Source organism: Dermochelys coriacea, chromosome 4, assembly GCF_009764565.3.
Source record: "Dermochelys coriacea isolate rDerCor1 chromosome 4, rDerCor1.pri.v4, whole genome shotgun sequence".
Taxonomy (NCBI): Eukaryota; Metazoa; Chordata; order Testudines; family Dermochelyidae; genus Dermochelys; species Dermochelys coriacea.
In genome coordinates this window covers 54754588-54777465 of record NC_050071.1, presented here as the reverse complement: position 1 = coordinate 54777465, position 22878 = coordinate 54754588, and the positions used below count along the sequence as shown (strand labels likewise).

At 40.5% G+C, this 22878-nt stretch overlaps 1 protein-coding gene across 1 annotated transcript in view; it reads left to right on the top strand.

Moving 5' to 3' along the window:
• INPP4B (inositol polyphosphate-4-phosphatase type II B) overlaps positions 1-22878 on the top strand; it is a 521268-nt gene that overhangs the window by 46881 nt on the left and 451509 nt on the right. Inside the window, 1 exon segment of the mRNA XM_043513204.1 lies at positions 2033-2155. Coding sequence (XP_043369139.1) covers positions 2044-2155 — 112 coding nt within the window. The 5' untranslated portion in view covers positions 2033-2043.

Sequence of the window (22878 nt, the reverse complement as noted above, 5' to 3'; positions counted from 1 at the left end):
GATCCAAACCCTTGGATCTTAAGAACAATGAAAAAGCAATCAGGTTCTTAAAAGAAGAATTTTAATTAAAGAAAAAGTAAAAGAATCACCTCTGTAAAATCAGGATGGTAAATACCTTACAGGGTAATCAGATTCAAAACATAGAGAATCCCTCTAGGCAAAACCTTGAGTTACAAAAAGACACAAAAACAGGAATATACATTCCATTCAGCACAGTTTATTTTTACCAGCTATTTAACAAAAGGAAATCTAACGTATTTCTAGCTAGATTACTTACTAACTTAATAGAGTTTCTGAGACTGCATTCCTGATCTGTTCCCGGCAAAAGCATCAGACAGACCCTTTGCCCCCCGCTCCCCACCAGCTTTGAAAGTATCTTGTCTCTTCATTGGTCATTTTGGACAGGTGCCAGCGAGGTTCTTAGCTTCTTAACCTTTACAGGTGAAAGGGTTTTGCCTCTGGCCAGGAGGGATTTTATAGCACTTATACAGAAAGGCGGTTACCTTCCCTTATTTTTATGACAGCTTCCCTGATAAATTTTCTACTATTCCTAGCCTTTGATTTATATAATTACTGTCACCTTCCCCTTTCTTATCTATCAAAATAAAAATATATTAAAACTTTTTTTTAGCCGCCTTCAGTTCCCATCTAAACCAGATCAATGTTTTTAACCAGTATGACCACCTTCCTCAGTCATGGTTATTGTGACTTCTTGTGCATGTAGTAGAAAACTGTTGAAAGATTCCCTATTATCATTCACATTTCTCTGATTAACTCTTCCACCCAGCTGATTTGATTTGTAATTGTTTCAGCTTTGTGAAATTGGCTCTTTGAAAGCAGAGACTATATGACTGGTCTGGACTTTATTCTGTTTGCACATTACAAAATTGAACAAGTCATGATCACTTGTACCTAAGATACCATTAATTTTTAGTTCTTTGATCAGTTCTTCTTTATCTGTCAAGATGAGGTCTAATATAGAATTACCCCATGTTTTAGGCAATGCTTTTTGAGTTAGGAAATTGTCATCTATAATATTTAGACATTCCAAGGATGTCCTATTACTGGCAGCATAAGCCTCCAGCATATGTCATTCAAATTGAAGTCCCCCATGACCATGCAGCTTCCTCCCCCCACCCACCCAGGATTATATATTTGGTATGTAAGGAGTGGGTCACTCTGGTCCTTAGTGTGATTTGGTGGCCTGTAGTAGACACAAGATAGGATATAAGTTGGTGCTTTCTGTTAGGTATTGATCCATAAGCATTACGCATAATTTTTGTCCGAGTTATCAGTGACTTGGAAACAGGTAATGCCATTTTGACAGAGTTCCACCCTCCCCCTCTTTTGCCCACTCAGTCCTTCCTAAATAGGTTATAACATTGATTTTTAACATTCCCTTCATGGTAATCATATCACCAGGGGTTTCAGTAATAACAAAGATCAAATTTATGCTCATAAATGAGCAATTCCAATTCATATTGTTTGTTACACAGGCTCTTAGCATTGGCATATAGGAAATTAAAGAATTTCTTCTCTTGTGACCTTCTGTTCCTTGATTAATTTTGTTCTCAACATCTCAATTTTGTGCTCAGTGCTCGTATCTTTCCTCTTTTTACTCTCCCCTTTTGTCGTTACTTTAAGATCCTCCTGACTACTGTAGCTAGCCTCTCTCCAAGAAAGTTGGTCCCCCTTCTACTGAGGTGGAGGCCATCCAAACTCCACAGCCTCCTGTCCCCATAGATGGTGGACCAATGTTTTTCTAAAACACCTCCAACACATAGCTAGCCAGTGGTTCACTTCCAGAATCTTCCGTCTTCATTTGCTTCTGGAACAGGAAGAATCTTGGAGAAGATCAATTGGATGTTCTTCTTCAACAAGCTTCCAATATCCCTGAAGTCATCTGCTATCTGAGAGAGATCCCATGATGCAGTGTTGTTCATGCCAATATGAACCATTGCCAATGGATCCTTTCCTGTTCAAAAGCCTATACAATCTTATAGCGATGCCTTGTCTTGTGTCTTGGTTTTAGGAAGGCAGCGGATGGTTGTGTTGCCCTCCTATCCCTTGCAGATTCTTCTTTCGATTCTTCTGAGTATTGAATCCCCAACAACATTAGTCTATCTTCCTTGGATGGTTGAAGAATTCTTTATGGGTAAGCTTGATTTTTCTTATTTGTTGGGCCAAGCTGCCATCCACAGGTGTGGATGTAGTTGAGGCCTGGCTTGACATGAGTGGCTGAGTGGAAAGAGGTCTTGGAGGGAATTCCAACATAGACCAGCTGGCTCTTGAGAGAGGTCATCCACAGCTCCCATGTTGAGGACCTGGGATTGATTGAAAAATGTTAGCTGTGTGGAATACCTCCTGGTCCTCTTCTCTCTGGTGGCCACAACCTGCCCACCCATGTCTCTTTGCAGCTATGAAGAATGCTGTCAGTTACTTAAGGTATTGCAAATGATACATGATTTATAATATAGTTAATAAGCAACTTCCCTTTTGCATATAATAATGGAACAATTGTTAAGAGAAATCTGTTAACATCTAGGGCGTGACAAAATGAGTAATAAGCAGAATTTTAGAATAAACCATGCCAGATAAACTTGATTTGCTTTTTTGGACAGAATTATAAAGGTGAAGGGAACAGAATATGGTAGATGTATTATCTTGATTTCAGTAAAACAAGTCCTACAAAATCTTATACAAGAAATTAATTGGCTTGGACATAAGTGTTACACAAAGGGGAGCTCATTTAAGCTGTATGGGTACCAGTCTGTTGTGTTGTACTGAAATCTTTGATCCCATGTGCTTTTAAGCTTACTGAGTCAGGATGTTGCTCAGACATTCTCTGTCTTTCAGGCATACTTGTGGAATACAGACACCAATGCTGCTACCCCTTTTGGGATGTGGGAGTCTGCAGTCCAACTGTTTTAGGCCTCCAGATCTTATGCTACCCTTCTCCTTCCTTCTTTCCTCCCCAGTTTCCCCAGTAGCTCATGCACTCCCTCTCCATTGCTCCACCTATGTGGGCATTCCAATTGATAGTTTAATCCTTGAGGGACTTTGTGACAATTAAAGCAATTTACACATGGCACTTATAAACCTCACACACTTTACTCATAGCAAAACCTCAAGGGGTACATAGATCTATGGAAAAATAACAAACGCCTGCACTTAAAATCCCTCTCTCAGCATCTTCTTTTAACAGCAGATGCTAACACTTTGTCACTTCTGTCCTTCCCTTGGGGTAATTCCGTTCTCCAGTCATCTGTGGGCTTCTCCAGTCTTCTGTGGTTACCAACATACTCTGTTTCTAACAGCAGCTAAAAGTCATTAACAAATCAGTAGTCTTTGGCCTGTAGTCTGCAATGCTTAATGATTCTTCCATTCAGGGACAGACACCTAGGCACTGGACTGCCTCAGTTTAACATGAGACAGGTTATGCAATTTAATCTGACAGTCTATAGTGAAAGACATCCATAAGGGGATAAGCATACAGAGTCCATAAAATCAAATGAATTCATAAATTCACAAAACTGCCACTAAGCATTTACATCTAGACTGAAAACTTGTTTAAACCTCCTCTCAACCACCAAAAGTAATGCTAAATTACAATGTGTTGAGCTGGGGGTGAGGAGGGGCAAATATCTGATAGGGTGCTGCAAGGATCCTATCCTGTGGTAGATCTGATTTTTCTTAACATTTTCATTAAGAACCTAAAATTATGATGCACAACTTGTTAATGAAATTTTCAGGCCATATTAAACGCCAGATCCTGCTTTGGTCAATGGCAAGAAGCAAACAGTGTCCTGTGCATCTTCTGCTATTTCGACCAGAGATAAGGACACATTCCTGAGCATCTCTGAGAAGGAATATGGTGTACTCCTACCTGCTGATATCTAGCCCTTCCTATTCAATATATTCTGTGTTGGCTAGCTTGGCTAGACATGCTCACTAACTAGCAGACTACATCCAGCGGATATGGTGCATGGGCTGGTGTGTTAGCCATTTGCCACTCTTAGTGCCAGGGAATTCCCAGTGAGCTGTATGGCCCTTTTGCTCTGGGAAACTCTGAATCAAGGCTTGGGTTTTTGTTCTGCTCTCAAAGATTTCAGTACATCTCTCTAATTTAATCTTCTTCACTGAGAGAGCCTAGGTTTCTGCAATTTTTTTGATGAGGAACCACTGGAATCTTTCTTATCTTGAGAGATACCCGCTCAGTTCCAGGCAGGATCAGTTATTAGATCACACAATATCATGCAGAAATCCAGTTGAGGAATGGGATTCTGAGAATAGTACACGGAAGTCCATGCTGCTGGTCTGCTGCGTCAACCACTTGATCACATATTTTAGATAGCCTTCTAATCTTATACAATCCTGATTTTAGAGTTAATCCTTAACTTGACTATCATTCCATTCATATATATTTTACATTGATGTAGGTATATGGCAGTCAAAAGTGCCACCCATATCTGAGTACATTAAGATGCAATGTCTGTCTGCTTTTAAAACTTTGTGATGGCAGGGGTTGACTTAGTATAATGTGCAGGATGGAACATTACTGCACTACTTTTTTAATGCATATTTGTCATTTTAACATTTTGCTGAATATATGTAGGATTTTAAATTTTTCTTAATCAGAATCCTGATGTAGCAAACACAGTGTTCTAAACAAAACAAAAATCCACTGGGGACTAGTAAAATGAAACTAAAAACTGAAAAAGTCAGGTCAATAAAAATTGTGTATGCATGGTATTTCACTTTTTCTCATAACAGAAATATAACTTATGCGTGAGATGGCCAAGTGTATTTAAATAAAAGATGCCATCAAGAGAGAAGCTGGGAATAAGAGCAATGGTGCATTTGAGCATATAATTCATAAATCAAGGAACAAATTGGGTGCTGTACATCACTTGTTGGCAGGTAATTATTAAATAAAATTCTAATTACTGAAATTGAGATGTAATGTAGTATAATTCTTGCTTCATTAACCACTTCATTTTAGTAAGGGTTAAATTACATTTTGTTTTTTTGGACATGTATCTGATTTTTACATTACACACAAGTGATGCATGTTTTTGTATCAAAATCAAAATGAACCCTGTAGGATATACTGTGCCTAAACTTTCATAGTTGTGTAAGGAAGAAGGGGGGAAGGGTTGAGGGTGCAATAAACTTTCCTTCGTTTTCTCCCCTTGTGTTCTTGCTTAGGAGCACATGAACTGGGTTAGGCTAGTGCCTACAATATCACCAGTGTCCTTAATGGAGGTAAGGCCATGGTCGTGCTCCCCTCCGGTAGAGAGTTCATGTTGTGCTCTTTCAAAAGATGTATCATGGAGCTGAGTTCCCTCTTATGCCTTCAGGAGCACCTGCTGGCATGGTGCATCTCCTCATTGGTAACTTCTGAGGGCTGAGACTTATAGCTGCAGTTTAAGCTGATATAGACGCTGATATCCTCTGAAATGGTATAAGCCATTATCATACTACAGTGGAAGAATGACTGAGGTGTTGCAGGCTTGGGGCTAACCCCATTTGGGAGTCTTGGTATAATTGGAACCCAACTGAAGGAGTAGATCAGACCTCTAGTATAGTTTTGGATTTGATTATAAAGATGTGTGCCTTTCCCATCCATTGCTTTGCTTTCCTTCAGGAATATGGGGGTTGATCCTGAGAGATGCTGAGAACTTGCATTGAATTCAACGGTAGTGGGCCTTAGCACCTCTCAGAATTAGGCAAGTTGTTACTGAAGCCAAATCTGTGCTGTGAAAATTTCTGCCTTCATTTTTTCTTTCATGTTTCGCATAATGGTATAATATCAGCAATTATACTCTGAAGACTGCTGTAGTCTGTTTTATCTGTGGTAATATCTCAATAAATAGTGTAAGAATAAAATTCCAAGGAGTGATTTTACTTCTTCTTTTAACAGCACAGGATTTTCACTAAATTGAGATTATGGGAAGTGCATTTAAAATGGGGTCAAAATATGCATATTTACTTGTTAAGTGTGTGTGAGTAACATTTGTTCTTTCTCACATCAAACATGAATAGCAAATATTTAGAAAATGTATGCTAATAAGATTTGCTGTTCCTTTTATAGAATACAATTTTATGATCTCATAAATTATAGTAATAAATTAGCATTTTGTTTTAAATTTATGAAACTGAAGCAAAACATCTTGAAACAAGATGATCTCAGAGAATTTAAAATGGCACACAGGTCTGTTAGAAAGCTGTCATATGTATCTTTAAGTATGCAGTTTTTGCTTGCTTGCTCCTTTCTCCCCCCCATGCTATAAGAAACTGAAATGTATTTATTTCTGCCTTTTTGGTACCCAGGTTGCTTCTCTGTGAGAGTGCTCATTTCATATGCTCTTTTAGTAAACAGAGCGAGACAGCAATAGCTATTGTCTCTTATCCTAAATTGCTTTTGACTTCACTTTGTGTGTGGGGAATTGCTGACTCATTGATTCGCGGTTGCTGGTTTCACCCTTTGTCATGATTTTCTTGATCATTACTTAAGAAAGTGACAAGCCACATTTCAGTAATTCAGAACTTTGTTACTACCTGTTGGGATTCCCTCTGAGATTTCTTTCCGCTTGGCTTCCCAAGAACTCAGTTTGACCTCAGACTTCATTGCTCAAGTATCTTTTTGGTGCCTAGCAACGCTATTCTGAGTTGATCAGACTAAAATGTAGGGAATGGATACAGAGTTCATCAAATGTCCAAAGTTACACAGAAGCCCTCTTCCCTTTGTGTATGTTAACATTTATTATACATTGCATTGCACAATTTGGGATTGCCTTGGTTACTTTGTAGCAACCAGTCCCTGTACAGCATGCTCCATCCACGCACTGTCCATGTTCGACCTACTCTTTATTTCATCTTTACATTCCTGACCTATCTTGTCCATTGTTGTCTTGTTCTTTGTGGGTGTTCCCTCCTCTCATCTTAGGTAGTTTAGACATTCTGTCTTTAGCTCAGTGACCAATTTACCCATTTTAGCAAAAATGTTCTGTTTTCAGCCTGCTGATCTATTTACCTCCCTAATCTTGTCTTCCAAAAAATGTGGCCTCCCACATGTTTAATTACTCTTGTCAAGCCAGGCTTACATTATGGAAGTGCTCTTGTGGTTCCTTAAGTAAGTTTGTGTTTTGCACAAGTGTAACAGGGCATAGCAGGGCCCCTTTTGCTCCTGCCTCTGCTCTGCTCCAAAACCCATTCAGAGACCTTCTGGCTCAGCAGTCACCAATGCAGTTTTTTACAGTGTGCAATCCTACCACCTTCTCACTATCTACAGTTCAGGGTTTTCAGCCTTAAGGACTTGTCAGTCTCTGAAACCAGGACAGATGAGCGACCCCTCTCCTTCCACTCTCTGGCTTCCCCCATTCTTTGTGCCCCCCGGCTTCCTTCCTCTGAGGCTTTTATGTAGTCCCATGCTAATTAGGCTGGCAGCTGTTTCTCCTTCACCAATCAGGCACAGGTTTCTCTAGCCAGTTCCAATTTATCACCCTTAATTGGAGCTGGCATGACAGAGGGCTGGCTCAGGAGTCCCAGGCCAGCATCCTGTCACAACAAGATAGGACTAAAATTTCTCTTATTCTTTAATGGTAGAAAGGGGTCTCAACTGAACACACTAACTTTTAATAGGTCAGTTGAATTTACTATACTTATAGCTTGAATATTTACTAATTTTAGAAGAGAACAGCCCCCCACCCCCGAGATTATAGTTTTTTCCAAGTAACAGTGGTTAAATAATCAGTCACTAGAAGCTCCAAACTTCGCACAACGATACACTCCTCCCATAACAGACAAAGGTAATTCTTTATCTTTAAATACAAAAAAGTTATTTTCCTTATTTGTGCTAACATATTTTATCTCTGTAAGGAAAAGCTATCAGAACTGTCAAGTTCTGCCAGCTACTTCTGCTTTCCAAAGCTGCTAGCCTGCTTTGTTGAGTCCTCAGCTTTGTTCAGCAAGCAGAGAGAGTAGCACTGTGGGGAGCCAAGTGGAGGTGAGGAGCCATAGCAGGGCACAAGCGGGTGAGCAGAGGTGTGAGGGTGTTGAGTGAGGCTCTGGCATGCCTTGATGGTTGAAGTGAGGCTTTAGGGGGAAGTGTGGGTTATACTAGGAAGAACATGGGGAGAAATGGAGATGCCCCCTACTCCTCTACCACATTCAGTTTTTAAAGTTGGTACGCAAATGTACCTATAAAGCCAAACACAAAGCACACACCAAATTCTTCAACACCACACTCATATTACAACCTCAATGCTACTATCATGTGCAAATAACTCTGTTTAGACCTCTCCAGTGTGCACACATCTGTAAAGAGTGCCAAATTAATGTGGCTTGAGTTAAGCTTGTACATTTGAGTGAATTACCTTGTATTTTTCAATGTTTACTCATCAGTTCAGTCCACTGTTGCTATCTGTCTAGTGCAACTCTTGGAGTTAGTTTGACCCTTGTATTGTCTTTGTATGCTTTATAAGCAACAACTTGTCTAAGATTTGTGGCTTTCCATTGAGGTTTAAATCCAATTAAATTGAAATAACATTAAAAATACTACTTAGAAGAATTGCCTTAAACCTATCATTTCATTTCAAGAGAAAAATGTTTTATAGGATTTAGAGCCTTTAAAATGGGCTCTGTCAAAATTGACAGGGTCAAAAATTAACATACTTTTAAAACCACTGAATGTTTAATTGAGACCTTCTAATCCCTTCCCTGATGTTTTCCCCTCTCTAAAAGATTATCATTTCATAAAAAAACAAAAAAACCCCACAAACTGCTCGCTGCAAACAATAGAGACCTAATGTGAGCAGGCCACCTGACTATGCACCCAGAGTGAGTGAGTTTTTATTTATACAGTCATGCCTGCCAAAGGTGAAGAGCAAATCAGGGCACTGATTCTCCTCTCAGTTACACCCATTTTAGACCAATGAAACCTGTTTGCTTAAAGGGATTTAACTCCTATGAGAGGAAAGACGTGTATCACTGAGTGTGCCATTTGAAATTGTGTGGTTCTGTGTGCATAAAGGACTCTTTTGGACTGTCGTTGAAATCGAGTGAGAGTATTTTTGACAGAGCGCTAGTGCTTGGAGGTTTGGTGAAGTATTGATGTTGGGAAGCTGGATTTGCAATCTTAGAGACTCACAAGAAGGATTGGCGCAGAGATGCAGTTCTTGGGAGTTGCAGGGGAGGAGAGAAGGCAGGAAGAGAGCTCATAGCATTGTGCTCATGTACTGCGTTCTGCACCATCTCCATGCTGGAGCATATAAGCCAGGTAGCAGACGGCATTACTTAATTGTTCAGAAATGTATATATTGATGCCTATCAGAGAGGTACTGGAATGCCTTATGTCAATTTAAAAAAAATCTATTACAGATCAAAGACAACAGAATGTTACTTCTTGTTAACAGAGCATCTTTTACAAAACCCAAATCAAATAAAGTATTTTTTTATTACATCGTTTTCTGAAGCTGGCCAAGTTACCTGGACATACACAGTAGGTATGTCTTGCTACCTTCATTGCATGTTTTGGTAGATATTGTTATCTGTTGAATTTCCCAACTGGTTACTGGATTGGAAGGCACCATTAGTCATGTTGATAATCTAGAGTATGAATCCAATAGCAAAGAACTAGGTATTAAGTTACATGCTGTGGTGAAGGGATTTCAGGAATCGGGGTTGGTACTGACAATTAACAGTTTGTAGTGTAACAAGTTAGATTTTGACATTAGTTTCCAGGAACAGAAGCTGATCCAGGTAAAATAAAGCCATATTGGAGGTGCTGAAGCTTATGGGAATGGCGTACTATGTAGGATACTTCTCCTCAATTTTGCTGATATTACAAAATTTCTTGGAAATCAAAGATGCCTGGACACATGGGATGTTCACTGACAAAAGGCATTTCAAATGGCAGAGCAAGAACTAAGTTCTCGTACTGAGCTAGCACGAAACCGTACACAGAGAGACAAGAGTAGCTGATATATCTTGAGGTAATTTAGTCCTAACGTGTGTGTAAGTGTGTTTTGTTTACAAAATTTAATGGAAATATTTTTATTAAATTAAGACAAATGGGAACCATCTTTTGTTTGGATTTAACAAACTCAACTTGTCTGTATTTTGCTAGTGCATGAGAACAAGAAAATTACTAGTCTGTGGACACTGGTGAAGTGCAAAAAGCAAATAAACAGTAAATGGTAAAAAGTAATTGAAAAAATCTTTCAGTTTTGCTAGTAGCAAAGGAAAGTCATTTTTTTTTAAATACTACTTTTACTCGGCTAGTGCCATAGCAACCTTAAACATACTCCCCTAAATCTCTACCTAGCTGGTGGGCTCACTAGGCTTCTAGTTGTAACCCCTTCAGGGACAATGTGACAGGAAAGCAGGAACACAGGCCTGGCAGAAGAATTTTTGAACCACAGAAACTTTACTCTTAAAACACTCAAGAGTTTTAGGTATTCAAAATCAACAAAAGTCCTGAGATGCACTGTCCCCTGATCTGATCTCACCCCTGCTGTATGTCCAAGGTTAGTTAGCGTCCCAAGCTAGGTGCAGTTCCTCCTGCCCTCTTTCCTTTCTTGGCAAGGTCAACCCACTTTCCTACACAGAGTAGGATGCTGCTCTTAAGTAGACTTTTGTTGCTGTGCCATGTGTGCCACTTGGGAAGTTCCAGTCTCCACAGTGAGGCTTGTCCTGCCCCCATTTGGGCCCCTGAATAGAAGGTCAGTTTTCATGAGAATGGGCCAGTAGTTAGGAATCCTCCAAAGTTAATAGCCCCAGATAGAGCTCAGTGATAGGCCTTCTATGAGATGTCAAACATCTCTTTCAGCTGTGTGGAATGCACCATAACAGGCTGTCCCTAAGCAAGATCAGACTCCTCTTCAACACGTACTCCAAAATAGTAATAATTTGATAGATATGTCCCACATGACATAACTACAGGGGAGTGTTAAAGATTTTTGAGTTCCCTAACTCTGCGTTTCCATACTTCAACATGTTTGGATTTCTTTTTGGTTTAACTTTTATCTTTGAATTTTCTGGGTTAATAATACTTAGTTTGGAGATAATTACAATGTCCCTGTAATGTGTTTTGCCCCAAATTGCTGATATGTAAGGCTATGTTTACGCCACAAGGTCATGGAAGTCACGGAATCCATGACTTCCAGAGACCTCTGTGACATTCTCTGCTTCAGCCTCAGAGGCTGTGGGACTCTGGAGCTGGCAGCCTGCGGGCCATGGCAGGGTTCCAGCAAAAGGTGACACAAGTGATGGGAGCCCCTGCAAGATTCCAGTGACCAGTGATAGATTCCTGATGGGCCCTCTTCAGGGTTTCAGAGATAAGCGACAGCCTCATGTCGAGGGGAGTGGGGGGAGGGGGAAGGAGGATGCCTTGGGCGAGTGGCTGGGGGTGTCCTATTTTTCTCTTTGGGAAATATGGTGATCCTGCAGCTCCCAGCGACTGTGGGTGGATGGGGACCCCCTGCAGCTTCTAGCTGCCACAGGCAGAGGGGGACCTCACAGCTCCTAGTCACCATGGTGGTGTGAGAAACCATGGAACCGCAGCAGCAAAAGTCACAGACTGGTCACGGATTCCGTGAATTTTTGTTTATTGCTTGTGACCTGTCTGTGACTTTTTTACTAAAAATAACCATGATAAAATCTTAGCCTTACTGATATGTATTCTCACTAGACTCCATCTGAATCTACCTTTTGTTTGGGAATAATTAATATGTTTGTGTGTGTTTTATTGAGCTCATCTAGCAGTAGTTCATGGGAGGGACCAGTAAAAGGCACAAAAAGCCTGTAAAATAATTGGCTCCTGCTTATTATAGTGACTAAGCAGAACAGGAACCCATTCATTACAAACTGAAGTATTGTAAGCAGAAATCTAGCTAGCATTTACGTTCCATATTTATTACCAACGTAGTTATTGTAATGGATTTCCCAGCATTTCCGGTATTTCTCCATTATTTGCAGTTAATGAAAGTTTATACGGTATAGAGTAATGTCTGTGATGAGTAATTGTTCAAGAGCAAGCTTGAGTTCACTTTGCAGGTAAAGTAAGTTTGCCATTGTACTCCAATCCTTGCATGTCCCCTGTGCATGGCAAAGTGGCAGTATAGAGCAGCCACACAGGAAAGCTCTCAATACTCCCTTCACACCACAGTAGAGGGTTCTATGCAGGTTCAAATAGCCTGGTACACAAGGCAGCGCTGGGTAGGCCAAATATGCTGACCCAGCAGGCCTAACACATTTGGCAAGTTGCACATGGGAGGGAGAAATGCTGGTCTTTATTCCCTAATGTTGTCTGGAGTAACAGCCTCATGTCCTGGCCTGGGTAAATGTTGAGATCTCACTTTTCATACCCACTTAAATCCTGCCCCTGTCACTCTATATATGCTTGCCAGTCTGAGAATCTGGATGAGATCTGCTAGCCCTTTCTTATTTTTGAAATAAAATATATAGGCTGTATATTTTTAAAGCAATTAATTTCTTTTTAAAAAGCACCTTGATTATATCTCGTGCTTTGCTCTCTATAGTGCCAGTTAATGTTTTAGTGGTCTTGAAGTAAAACGGAAATACAGGGTTGGCTATTGCAGTGACTGCTGGTTTAAAATATAAAATTTCTTTATGCTTGCTTTTTGTTGTATTTTTAATATCAGCTTGCTCTGGTTCACCATTTCCCCAAGTAGGTCCCTCTCAAAGATGGCATAACTTCATTTTTGAAATTGAGACTTTCATTGCTTGTTAACATTGTATCATTTATTGCAAGGTACAGTTAGAATAATTTATTACTCTTCCTTAATATAATGGTACCATTTTCAGATTTATTGGCTCAACAGTTGTGTTCTCAACTGTGATATTATCTTTTTAATTAGAAATGTAGGTATCCAGATATTTGTGAACTTTCAACAGTTGTATATTTAATAAGTGTACTGACTAAGGATCTTTTTTCATGTACTTTGGCTGAGTTTTAATTATCTAAGTAAAATATCATGCAGGAATCTGATGTAAAGATTTTTCTTTTTTCCCTCTTCTGAAATCAGAAGCTGTTGAGGAAGGTTTAGTAGTCTATTTGTAGTGCTCAGTGAGGGAATCATGTTGGATTCCTAGTCCTTGTTCCTTGAGCTCAGTGGATTGTGGAGCCTTGGAATGTTATTAGTTTGCTCCCTTGTGAGTGCCTCTTATTGCTCATTATGACAGGTTTCAGAGTAGTAGCCGTGTTAGTCTGTATTTGCAAAAAGAAAAGGAGGACTTGTGGCACCTTAGAGACTAACAAATTTATTTGAGCATAAGATTTTGTGAGCTACAGCTACATGCATCCGATGAAGTGAGCTGTAGCTCACGAAAGCTTATGCTCAAATAAATTTGTTAGTCTCTAAGGTGCCACAAGTCCTCCTTTTCTTATTACTCATTAGTGACTCTTATGTGTTTATGGAGCAGCATGGAGATGCTCTGATGAAGGCCAGTTCTGTCCTCTTACATTACAAGGATGGTGACCTAAGTATAGGGGTTTTAAAGTGGAGGATCATGTTTGGGATCCCCATTAGGCTTATCCAGGTCTGAGAGGACACCTGGAAGAAATAGTTTGGGTGCCTTTTGGAGGGAACCCCTTCCCAGATTTAACTGAAGTTTGCACAAACAATATTGTGAGGCTTCCCATCAATCCCAGTGCAAACACAGCAGCTGAGCTTAGAGCTGTGTTTAAACCTTTGAGTATGGGTTTGAGTAAATCCAAAATCTCAGCTCAATACTCCAATAAAACTGCCAAATTTTGCTTAGTTTCTATTTGAAATCGGATACCTTCCCCCTGTACCCAAGACTTCTGTGATGGAACTAACAATTAATGCAACTCTACCATTGGGAGAGACCTGAATTTGGGACTAATACCCAATTCTTCAAACCCAGGGTAGTAGAGGCTATAATATGTGCGACAAACTGTGGAATAATAGGGGTAGAGCAACTCGCATATCCATATGGTGACCTTTAGGGTAATGCAAAAGGTGTGTGTATGTGTAAAATACATATTCCTCTGTTATGCTTGTAGGCCCTTTTGAGAGGGGATAGTAGTCTCTATGTACTTGCAAGGTAGTGAAACAAGCCATCAAAAGCTAAACAATTCAAACTTTGTTCAGGGAATGCAGGCATCTTCAGATAATGAAAAATCTCGCATGTTGTGAAGTATATGCTGCAGTCCCTAAACACAATCATGTGTTGTGTTGTGTAAAGTAAAATGGCCAGTGAATTAGTGTTGCCGTGATTTTGAACATTAAATGTACCTGTTTTGTGTTTAGATAAGTATTGGAGGAGACAGGCGATAGTGACCTAAATATAGACCTAAAGACCAGTAGCGCCAGACCAGAATATTTTGTGAAAAAGGAAGCATCTTGCAGAGTGAAATAAACTCATTTTTAGTAGTATTACAGTAACTTCTTGATTTGGTACAGCCTTGCTGTGAAAAGCAATATTGTGGTGGGTGAGCACTAGGGTGACATTTAAGGGATGGGGGAAATTGATCACCACAAAAATATTTCTTGTTTTCTCATTACTTTTTTCCACACACACACTTTTTCCTTCAGAGCTGTTGGAGTGTTGTGAACCCCAATGCTTAAAAAACATGAGATAGTCTCATAATTTTTAAAGTCAATTAAAAATAATGGATTTGGTGTTTATTTGCCTTTAGTGCTTTTTTGAGCCTTTAGGGTGCACTGGGGTGTGTCTGTGTCACATTTGAACTTTTATCACAGCCATGAAGGCCGAGAAACTTACTTTTCTTTAAGAATGAAGGCTGAAATCGTCACACATTACTTTGACTCCAGGAGCTGGAGCTTTAAGGAAAACAAAAATTATCATAAGACTGATGTCAAATTCATGAGAGTTGGCAGCATTGCCCTGGGTTTTCTTTGACTTCTTGGGGGGTCACTGTTTCTTCATCCCAAACAGGAGCTCATTAGTAAAACTATCCTACCTAGAGAACAGCATGATGTATTTACTTATCCAACAAAAGGGGGAAGATTTAAAACAAAGTACATGCTACCCCAATGGCCTCACTGCATCTTTAAAGTGGGGGGATGAGGGGGAAAGAGGGCTGTTGTCTGGCTTGCTGGGGGGAGAGGGAATAGAACTTTATGGTGGGAGGAAGAAAGAGGACAGAGACTGCTTGGCAAAAGGGGGAGTGGGTCACCTGGTGATGCCAATTCATCCCCAGGAAGTGGAAGGGCTGGTCAGTTGAAAAGTGTAAGCCCAGTTGGAGAAACCTATTTTCCCCAGAACAGATGGAGCAGCAGTTCCAACTCGCCACTTGGAGGTGGCAAAATGCAGGTGTGGGCAGGACTTGCTGTGGGCATGGTGCTAGGCTCTCCTTGTTAGCGGGGCGTGGGAAAGAATTTTTCCCTTGTCACCAGATTGGCCTAGATGGAGTGGGGTTTTTTTGCCTTCCCCACAGCGGGTTCAGGGAGGGCTTGTTATGGTGAGTAGGGAAGGGACTTAGGCTATGATGTTGCAACTCCTTGTGTACATGTGGGGTGGATGTTCAAGGCAGGTAGTCCATCGAGAAAGGATACAGTGACCAGACATATGGCATGGTAAAGGACACAGAGGAGGTGTTTGTTAAAGGAGTGGAATGGGGGGAGAATGTTGTTTAAGTTAAGCATGGTCCTTTCTGACCTTAGTCTTTGAGTCTATAAATGTCCTACTGAACTTCTTTTGGTATAGCGGGTAAACAGTAGTATCATCCCTTTTTGTAGAAGGGGAAAATAAAGGGGAACTACATGGAAGCAGGCAAGAGCTTTCCTTAAATAAATAAATAAATAAATAAAATCACTTCCCCTCCCACATATATTAATTAAAAATGCTAAGTTACCATTTGAGCTACCTATTATTATTACTACTTGTTTGTGCTAGCATTGTAAAGAGAAATTTTTGTTCCACAGAAAAAAGTATATTGTTATCTTTTTTATTTAGTAAGTAACTGGTTGGAAATCCTGAGTGCAAACAGCAGTCCATTACATACAGTCCAGTTTTTCTGATTTGTCTTGGGCCTGTTTTTAATTGGGAAGAACAAGAATAAAACACATGAGTGTTTGGGGGGCCCCTGCAGTATCCTCACATATGTAGGGCTATGATTATTTTTCTCCATGCTAGTCACTCCATCTTCAGGACAAGAAGGGAGAGAGACCACTTACAGCATGGAATTTTTTTCACTTTTTGGGGACCTAAGCAAAACATAGGGCCATTTCCCCCAGACTGTTAGTAATTGCCCATCTCTCATGATCTGGACTTGTAGAAGTAATGGAAGCTTCCAAATAAGCTTCTTGCTAAAGGAATATGTTTTAATTGTTTTTACAGTTTAATAAAGAATCAGAAATGTAAAATTCAATTCTGTGGTATCCCATGGAGGAAAGAGAAGCAGTTTTTAATTATCTACCTGATTTTGAGCCATATTCTGATCTTACTTACACTAGTGTAAATTGGAAGTTACTCATGGAATACTTCTGATTTATACCCCGTGTGATGATCAGATATGACCCTTTATGTTAGAGATTCTAGGTTTGTAATCAATGTCATAATAAGGCCCTCACTATCCATTTCCTATATTTTGACTACAGAGCTGAATCATTTTAGGAAAAAGGTATCTCCTATATTTTTTTTTTTGAGAAACACATTTCAATAAACTAATATTTTGCTTTAATAGAACAGTTCTTGAAAATACAATTTTGAAATACCTGAGGCTTTTCTTCCTTTTGAAGGATATTTTTTCTTCTCCTTGTGCCCAAAAGACTTACGATTTAGAAGAACTTAAACTACTGCATGAAGGTGACTGAAAGTATTGCATCCTTTCAAAGAACAGGAAAAGAAATGAAGGTAAATGAAAGTACAACTATATTTTGATAAGGTTTCCAAGGGTTTCATGAAAAAGCTAATATTTTTACCAGAACAGTAGGTGTGCATTAGGATGACACAATGAATTTTATTATCTTGTTAGAGCTTAGGAGTCTGCATAGTTTAGGAGACTTAAATTCTCAAAACAGATTTGCAGTGATGGGATATTATTAATATTGGGAAATTTAAATGCATACAGGTAAAAGCTGCAAGATATTAAGAATCTAATTTCCTCAATGGCAGTACGTGTTTACAACTCCACTTTGAGAATGTTTGCAGAAAGTGACTTGAATGCTATGCATATAGCTATGCAAATCGCCATGAAGGGCAGTAGCAGTGTTTGATAAAAGAAAAGGAAGTACTTGTGGCACCTTAGAGACTAACAATTTATTTGAGCTATAAGCTTTCGTGAGCTACCGCTCACTTCATTGGATGCATTCAGTGGAAAATACAGTGGAGAGATTTTATATACACAGAGAACATGAAACAATGGGTGTTACCATACACACTGTAATGAGAGTGATCACTTAAGATGAGCTATTACCAGCAGGAGTGTGGGGGGGAGGAGGGGAAGAGAAAACTTTTTGTGGTGATAATCAAGGTGGTCCATTTCCAACAGTTGAAAAGAAAGTCTGAGGAACAGTGTGGGGAGGGAAATAACATGGGGAAATAGTTTTACTTTGTGTAATGACTCATCCATTCCCAGTCTCTATTCAAGCCTAAGTTAATTGTATCCAGTTTGCAAATTAATTCCAATTCAGCAGTCTCTCATTGGAGTCTGTTTTTGAAGTTTTTTTGTTGAAGAATAGCCACTCACTTGTGCCCCACACTCTCAAAGAAACTGCGGAACCACCTGATCAACATCCTCTATAGCAAACAGGGAAAGATTAAGGATGAGCTCTCAAAACTGGATACTCTCATAAAAAACCAACCTTCCACACAAACTTCCTTAAAGTGGCTCGACTTTACAAAAACTAGACAAGCCATTTACAACACACACTTTGCTTCTCTACAAAGAAAAAGGACACTAAACTACTACATGCCACAAGGGGCCACAACAGTGGTTCCCTTAACCCACCCAGCAATATTGTTAATCTATCCAACTATACTCTTAGCCCAGCAGAAGAATCTGTCCTATCTCGGGGGACTCTCCTTCCGCCCCTCCACCCCACGAACATGATACAGTTCTGTGGTGACCTAGAATCCTATTTTCAACGTCTCTGACTCAAGGAATATTTCCAAACGCCTCTGAACAACATATTAACCCACAGAGACCTTCCTACCAACACTACAAAAGAAGGATTCTGGGTGGACTCCTCCTGAAGGTCGAAACAAGAGACTGGACTTCTACATAGAGTGCTTCCGTTGACATGCACGGGCTGAAATTGTGGAAAAGCAGCATCACTTGCCCCATAACCTCAGCCGTGCAGAACACAATGCCATCCACAGCCTCAGAAACAACTCTGACATCATAATCAAAAAGGCTGACAAAGGAGGTGCTGTTGTCATCATGAATAGGTCGGGATATGAACAAGAGGCTGCTAGACAGCTCTCCAACACCACTTTCTACAAGCCATTACCCTCTGATCCACTGAGGGTACCAAAAGAAACTACAGCATTTGCTCAAGAAACTCCCTGAAAAAGCACAAGAACAAATCCGCACAGACACACCCCTAGAACTCCGACCTGGGGTATTCTCTTTGCTACCCAAGATCCATAAACCTGGAAATCCTGGACGCCCCATCTTCTCAGGCATTGGCACCCTGACAGCAGGATTGTCTGGCTATGTGGACCTCTCCTCAGGTCCTACGTTACCAGCACTCCCAGCTATCTTTGAGACACCACTGACTTCCTGAGGAAACTACAATCCATTAGTGATCTTCCTGAAAACACCATCCTAGCCACTATGGATGTAGAAGCCCTCTACACCAACATTCCACATAAAGATGAACTACAAGCCGTCAGGAACAGTATCCCCGATAATGTCACAGCTAACCTGGTGGCTGAACTTTGTGACTTTGTCCTCATCCATAACTATTTCACATTTGGGGACAATGTATACCTTCAAATCAGCAGCACTGCGATGGGTACCCGCTTTGGCCCCACAGTATGCCAACATTTTTATGGCTGACTTTAGAACAACGCTTCCTCAGCTCTCGTCCCCTAATGCCCCTACTCTACTTGCGCTACATTGATGACATCTTCATCATCTGGACCTATGGAAAAGAAGCCCTTGAGGAATTCCACCATGATTTCAACAATTTCCATCCCACCATCAACCTCAGCCTGGACCAGTCCACACAAGAGATCCACTTCCTGGACACTACAGTGCTAATAAGTGATGGTCACAGAAACACCACCCTATACCGGAAACCTACTGACCACTATTCCTACCTACATGCCTTCAGCTTTCACCCAGATCACACCACATGATCCATTGTCTACAGCCAAACTCTAAGATACAACCACATTTACTCCAACCCCTCAGACAGAGACAAACACCTACAAGATCTCTATCAAGCATTCTTACAACTACAGTACCCACCTGCTGAAGTGAAGAACAGATTGACAGAGCCAGAAGAGTACCCAGAAGTCACCTACTACAGGTCAGGCCCAACAAAGAAAATAACAGAATGCCACTAGCCATCACCTTCAGCCCCCAACTAAAACCTCTCCAACGCATCATCAAGGATCTACAACCTATCCTGAAGGACGACCCATCACTCTCATAGATCTTGGGAGACAGGCCAGTCCTTGCTTACAGACAGCCCCCCAACCTGAAGCAAATACTCGCCAGCAACCACACACCACACAACAGAACCACTAACCCCAGGAACCTATCCTTGCAACAAAGCCCATTGCCAACTCTGTCCGCATATCTATTCAGGGGATACCATCATAGGGCCTAATCACATCAGCCACACTATCAGAGGCTCGTTCATCTGCGCATCTACCAATGTGATATATGCCATCATGTGCAGCAATGCCCCTCTGCCATGTACATTGGTCAAACTGGACAGTCTCTATGTAAAAGAATAAATGGACACAAATCAGACATCAACAATTATAACGTTCAAAAACCAGTTGGAGAACACTTCAGTCTCTCTGGTCACTCTATTACAGACCTAAGAGTGGCTATTCAACAAAAAAACTTGAAAACAGACTCCAATGGGAGACTGCTGAATTGGAATTAATTTTCAAACTGGATAGGCTTGAATAGAGACTGGGAGTGGATGGGTCATTACACAAAGTAAAAACTATTTCCCATTGTTATTACCCCCCCCACCCCCCACTGTTCCTCAGATGTTCTTGTCAACTGCTGGAAATGGCTCACCTTGATTACCACTACAAAAGGTTTTCTCTCCCCTTCCCCCGCTCTCTTGCTGGTAATAGCTCATCTTAAGTGATCACTCTCCTTACAGTGTGTATGGTAACACCCATTTTTTCATGTTCTCTGTGTATATAAATCTCCCCACTGTATTTTCTACTAAATGCATCCGATGAAGAGAACTGTAGCTCACGAAAACTTATGCTCAAATACATTTGTTAGTCTCTAAGGTGCCACACGTACTCCTTTTCTTTTTGCAAATACAGACTAACACGGCTGCAACTCTGAAACCAGTGTTTGATAGTGGCACTGCTTTACCTCCTGCAGCCACTGCTTTGAATGCTGACTTTTAAACTATTACTCCTTTGCAGTCATCCTCATCTAACAAATTCTTGTTCATAGTTATTCTGATTCTTTTATGGCAGTATAAATCACTGATCAGATGCAAATTATTTTGATGGGTAGTTGGTTTATGTGGGAGTCTTGTAGAGTCCTGTTTGGATAGGGCTAAATGGTGATGACCTTAAACTATTTTGGTAAGTTAAAATTGGTTCCCTTTACTGTGTGTTTTGATTGCTGATTGTAAATTTATGAACAGGATCGAGGCATGGTTTCTGATCCTTTGAATTTAGTTAATCCAAGACATTTTTTGGTTTGGTAGTTACATTCATATTTTATTAGCTGCTAAAATGCCTGTTTCTCTGTCCCCTTTCAGTTCTATTTAACATTGTGGTGCATGCATCTACATTGTTAGCAGTTAAGTTTTGATAATTTACAATTCTTATTCAACTGTATTTGAATCAGTGTATGTATTTAACAATTGCATGTCCACAGAAAACAATTGTAAGACATAAAACAGTGAATGAACTGGAAAGGAAAACTTCTACAAGCTTTCCAAGGGCTAGCAGCTTAGGAAACTGTTCCCTTTTTGAAGGAATTACTTCTCTGGTGGAGGTATTTGGCATCCAGTACTGAAAGACAGCTCACCTTTTTTCTGCCCGCTTCTGGAGTAACTGACCAATCTGATTTCCATATCCATGATAATTGCAGTGATAGTGAAAAATGTTAAGGGATTAATTGGAAAAAAAATGAGGAGAACTTGTGGCACCTTAAAACTAACAAATTTATCTGGGCATAAGCTTTTGTGGGCTAAAACCCACTTCATTGGATGCATGCAGTGGAAAATACAGTAGGAAGATATATATACACACAGAGCATGAAAAAATGGGTGTTGCCATACCAACTGTAACGAGACCAATCAATTAAGTTGGGCTATTATCAGCAGGAGAGAAAAAAAACCTTTTGTAGTGATAATCAGGATGGCTCATTTCAAACTATTGACAAGAAATTGTGAGCAGCAGTACGGGAAAAAATTAGCATGGGGAAATAGTTTTTACCTTGTCTAATGACCCGTCCACTCCCAGTCTTTATTCAAGCCTAATTTAATGGTGTGCAGTTTGCAAATTAATTCCAATTCTACAGTTTCTCGTTGGAGTCTGTTTTTGAAGGTTTTTTTTTTTGTTGGAGAATTGCGACTTTGAAGTCTGAAATTGAGTGACTAGGGAGGTTGAAGTTCTCCAATTGGTTTTTGAATGTTATAATTCTTGATGTCTGATTTGTGTCCATTTATTCTTTTGTGCAGAGATTGTCCGGTTTGGCCAGTGTACATGACAGTGGGGCATTGTTGGCACATGATGGCATATATCACATTGGTAGAGGTGCAGGTGAACAAGCCTTTTATGGTGTGGCTGGTGTGATTAGGTCCTATGATGGTATCCCTTGAATAGATATGTGGACAGAGTTGGCAATGGGCTTTGTTGCAAGGATAGGTTCCTGGGTTAGTGTTTTGGTGTGTGGAGCTGGTGAGTATTTGCTTCAAGTTGGGGGACTGTCTGTAAGTGAGGACTGGCCTGTCTCCAAGATCTGTGAGAGTGAGGGATTGTCCTTCAGGACTGGTTGTAGATCCTTGATGATGCACTGGAGAGGTTTTAGTTGAGGGCTGAAGGTGATGGCTAGTGGCATTCTGTTACTTTCTTTGTTGCGCAGTCTTGGAGTAGGTGACTTCTGGGTGTTCTTCTGGCTCTGTCAGTCTGTTTCTTCACTTTAGCAGGTGGGTATGTAGTTGTAGGAATGCATGATAGAGATCTTGTAGGTGTTTGCCTCTCTCTGAAGGATTGGCGCAAATGCGTTTATATCTTAGAGTTTGGCTGTAGACAATGGATCGTGTGATGTGGTCTGGATGAATGCTGGAGGCATGTAGGTAAGTATAGAGATCGGTAGGTTTCTGGTACAGGGTGGTGTTTATGTGGCCATCGCTTATTAGCACTGTAGTGTCCAGGAAGTGGATCTCTTGTGTGGACTGGTCCAGGCTGAGGTTGATGGTGGGTTGGAAATTGTTGAAATCATGGTGGAATTCCTCAAGGGCTTCTTTTCCATGGGTCCAGATGATGATGTCATCAATGTAGCATAAGTAAAGTAGGGGCGTTAGGGGATGAGAGCTGAGGAAGCGTTGTTCTAAGTCAGCCATAAAAATGCTGGCATACTATGGGGCCACGGGGGTTACCCATAGTGTCTGTCTCCCAGGGTGGATTTGATTTAAATCACTAGTTAGGAAGACTCATTTGGGTAGAAGAAAGATTAACCTAAATAATCCATACAGAAGCCCC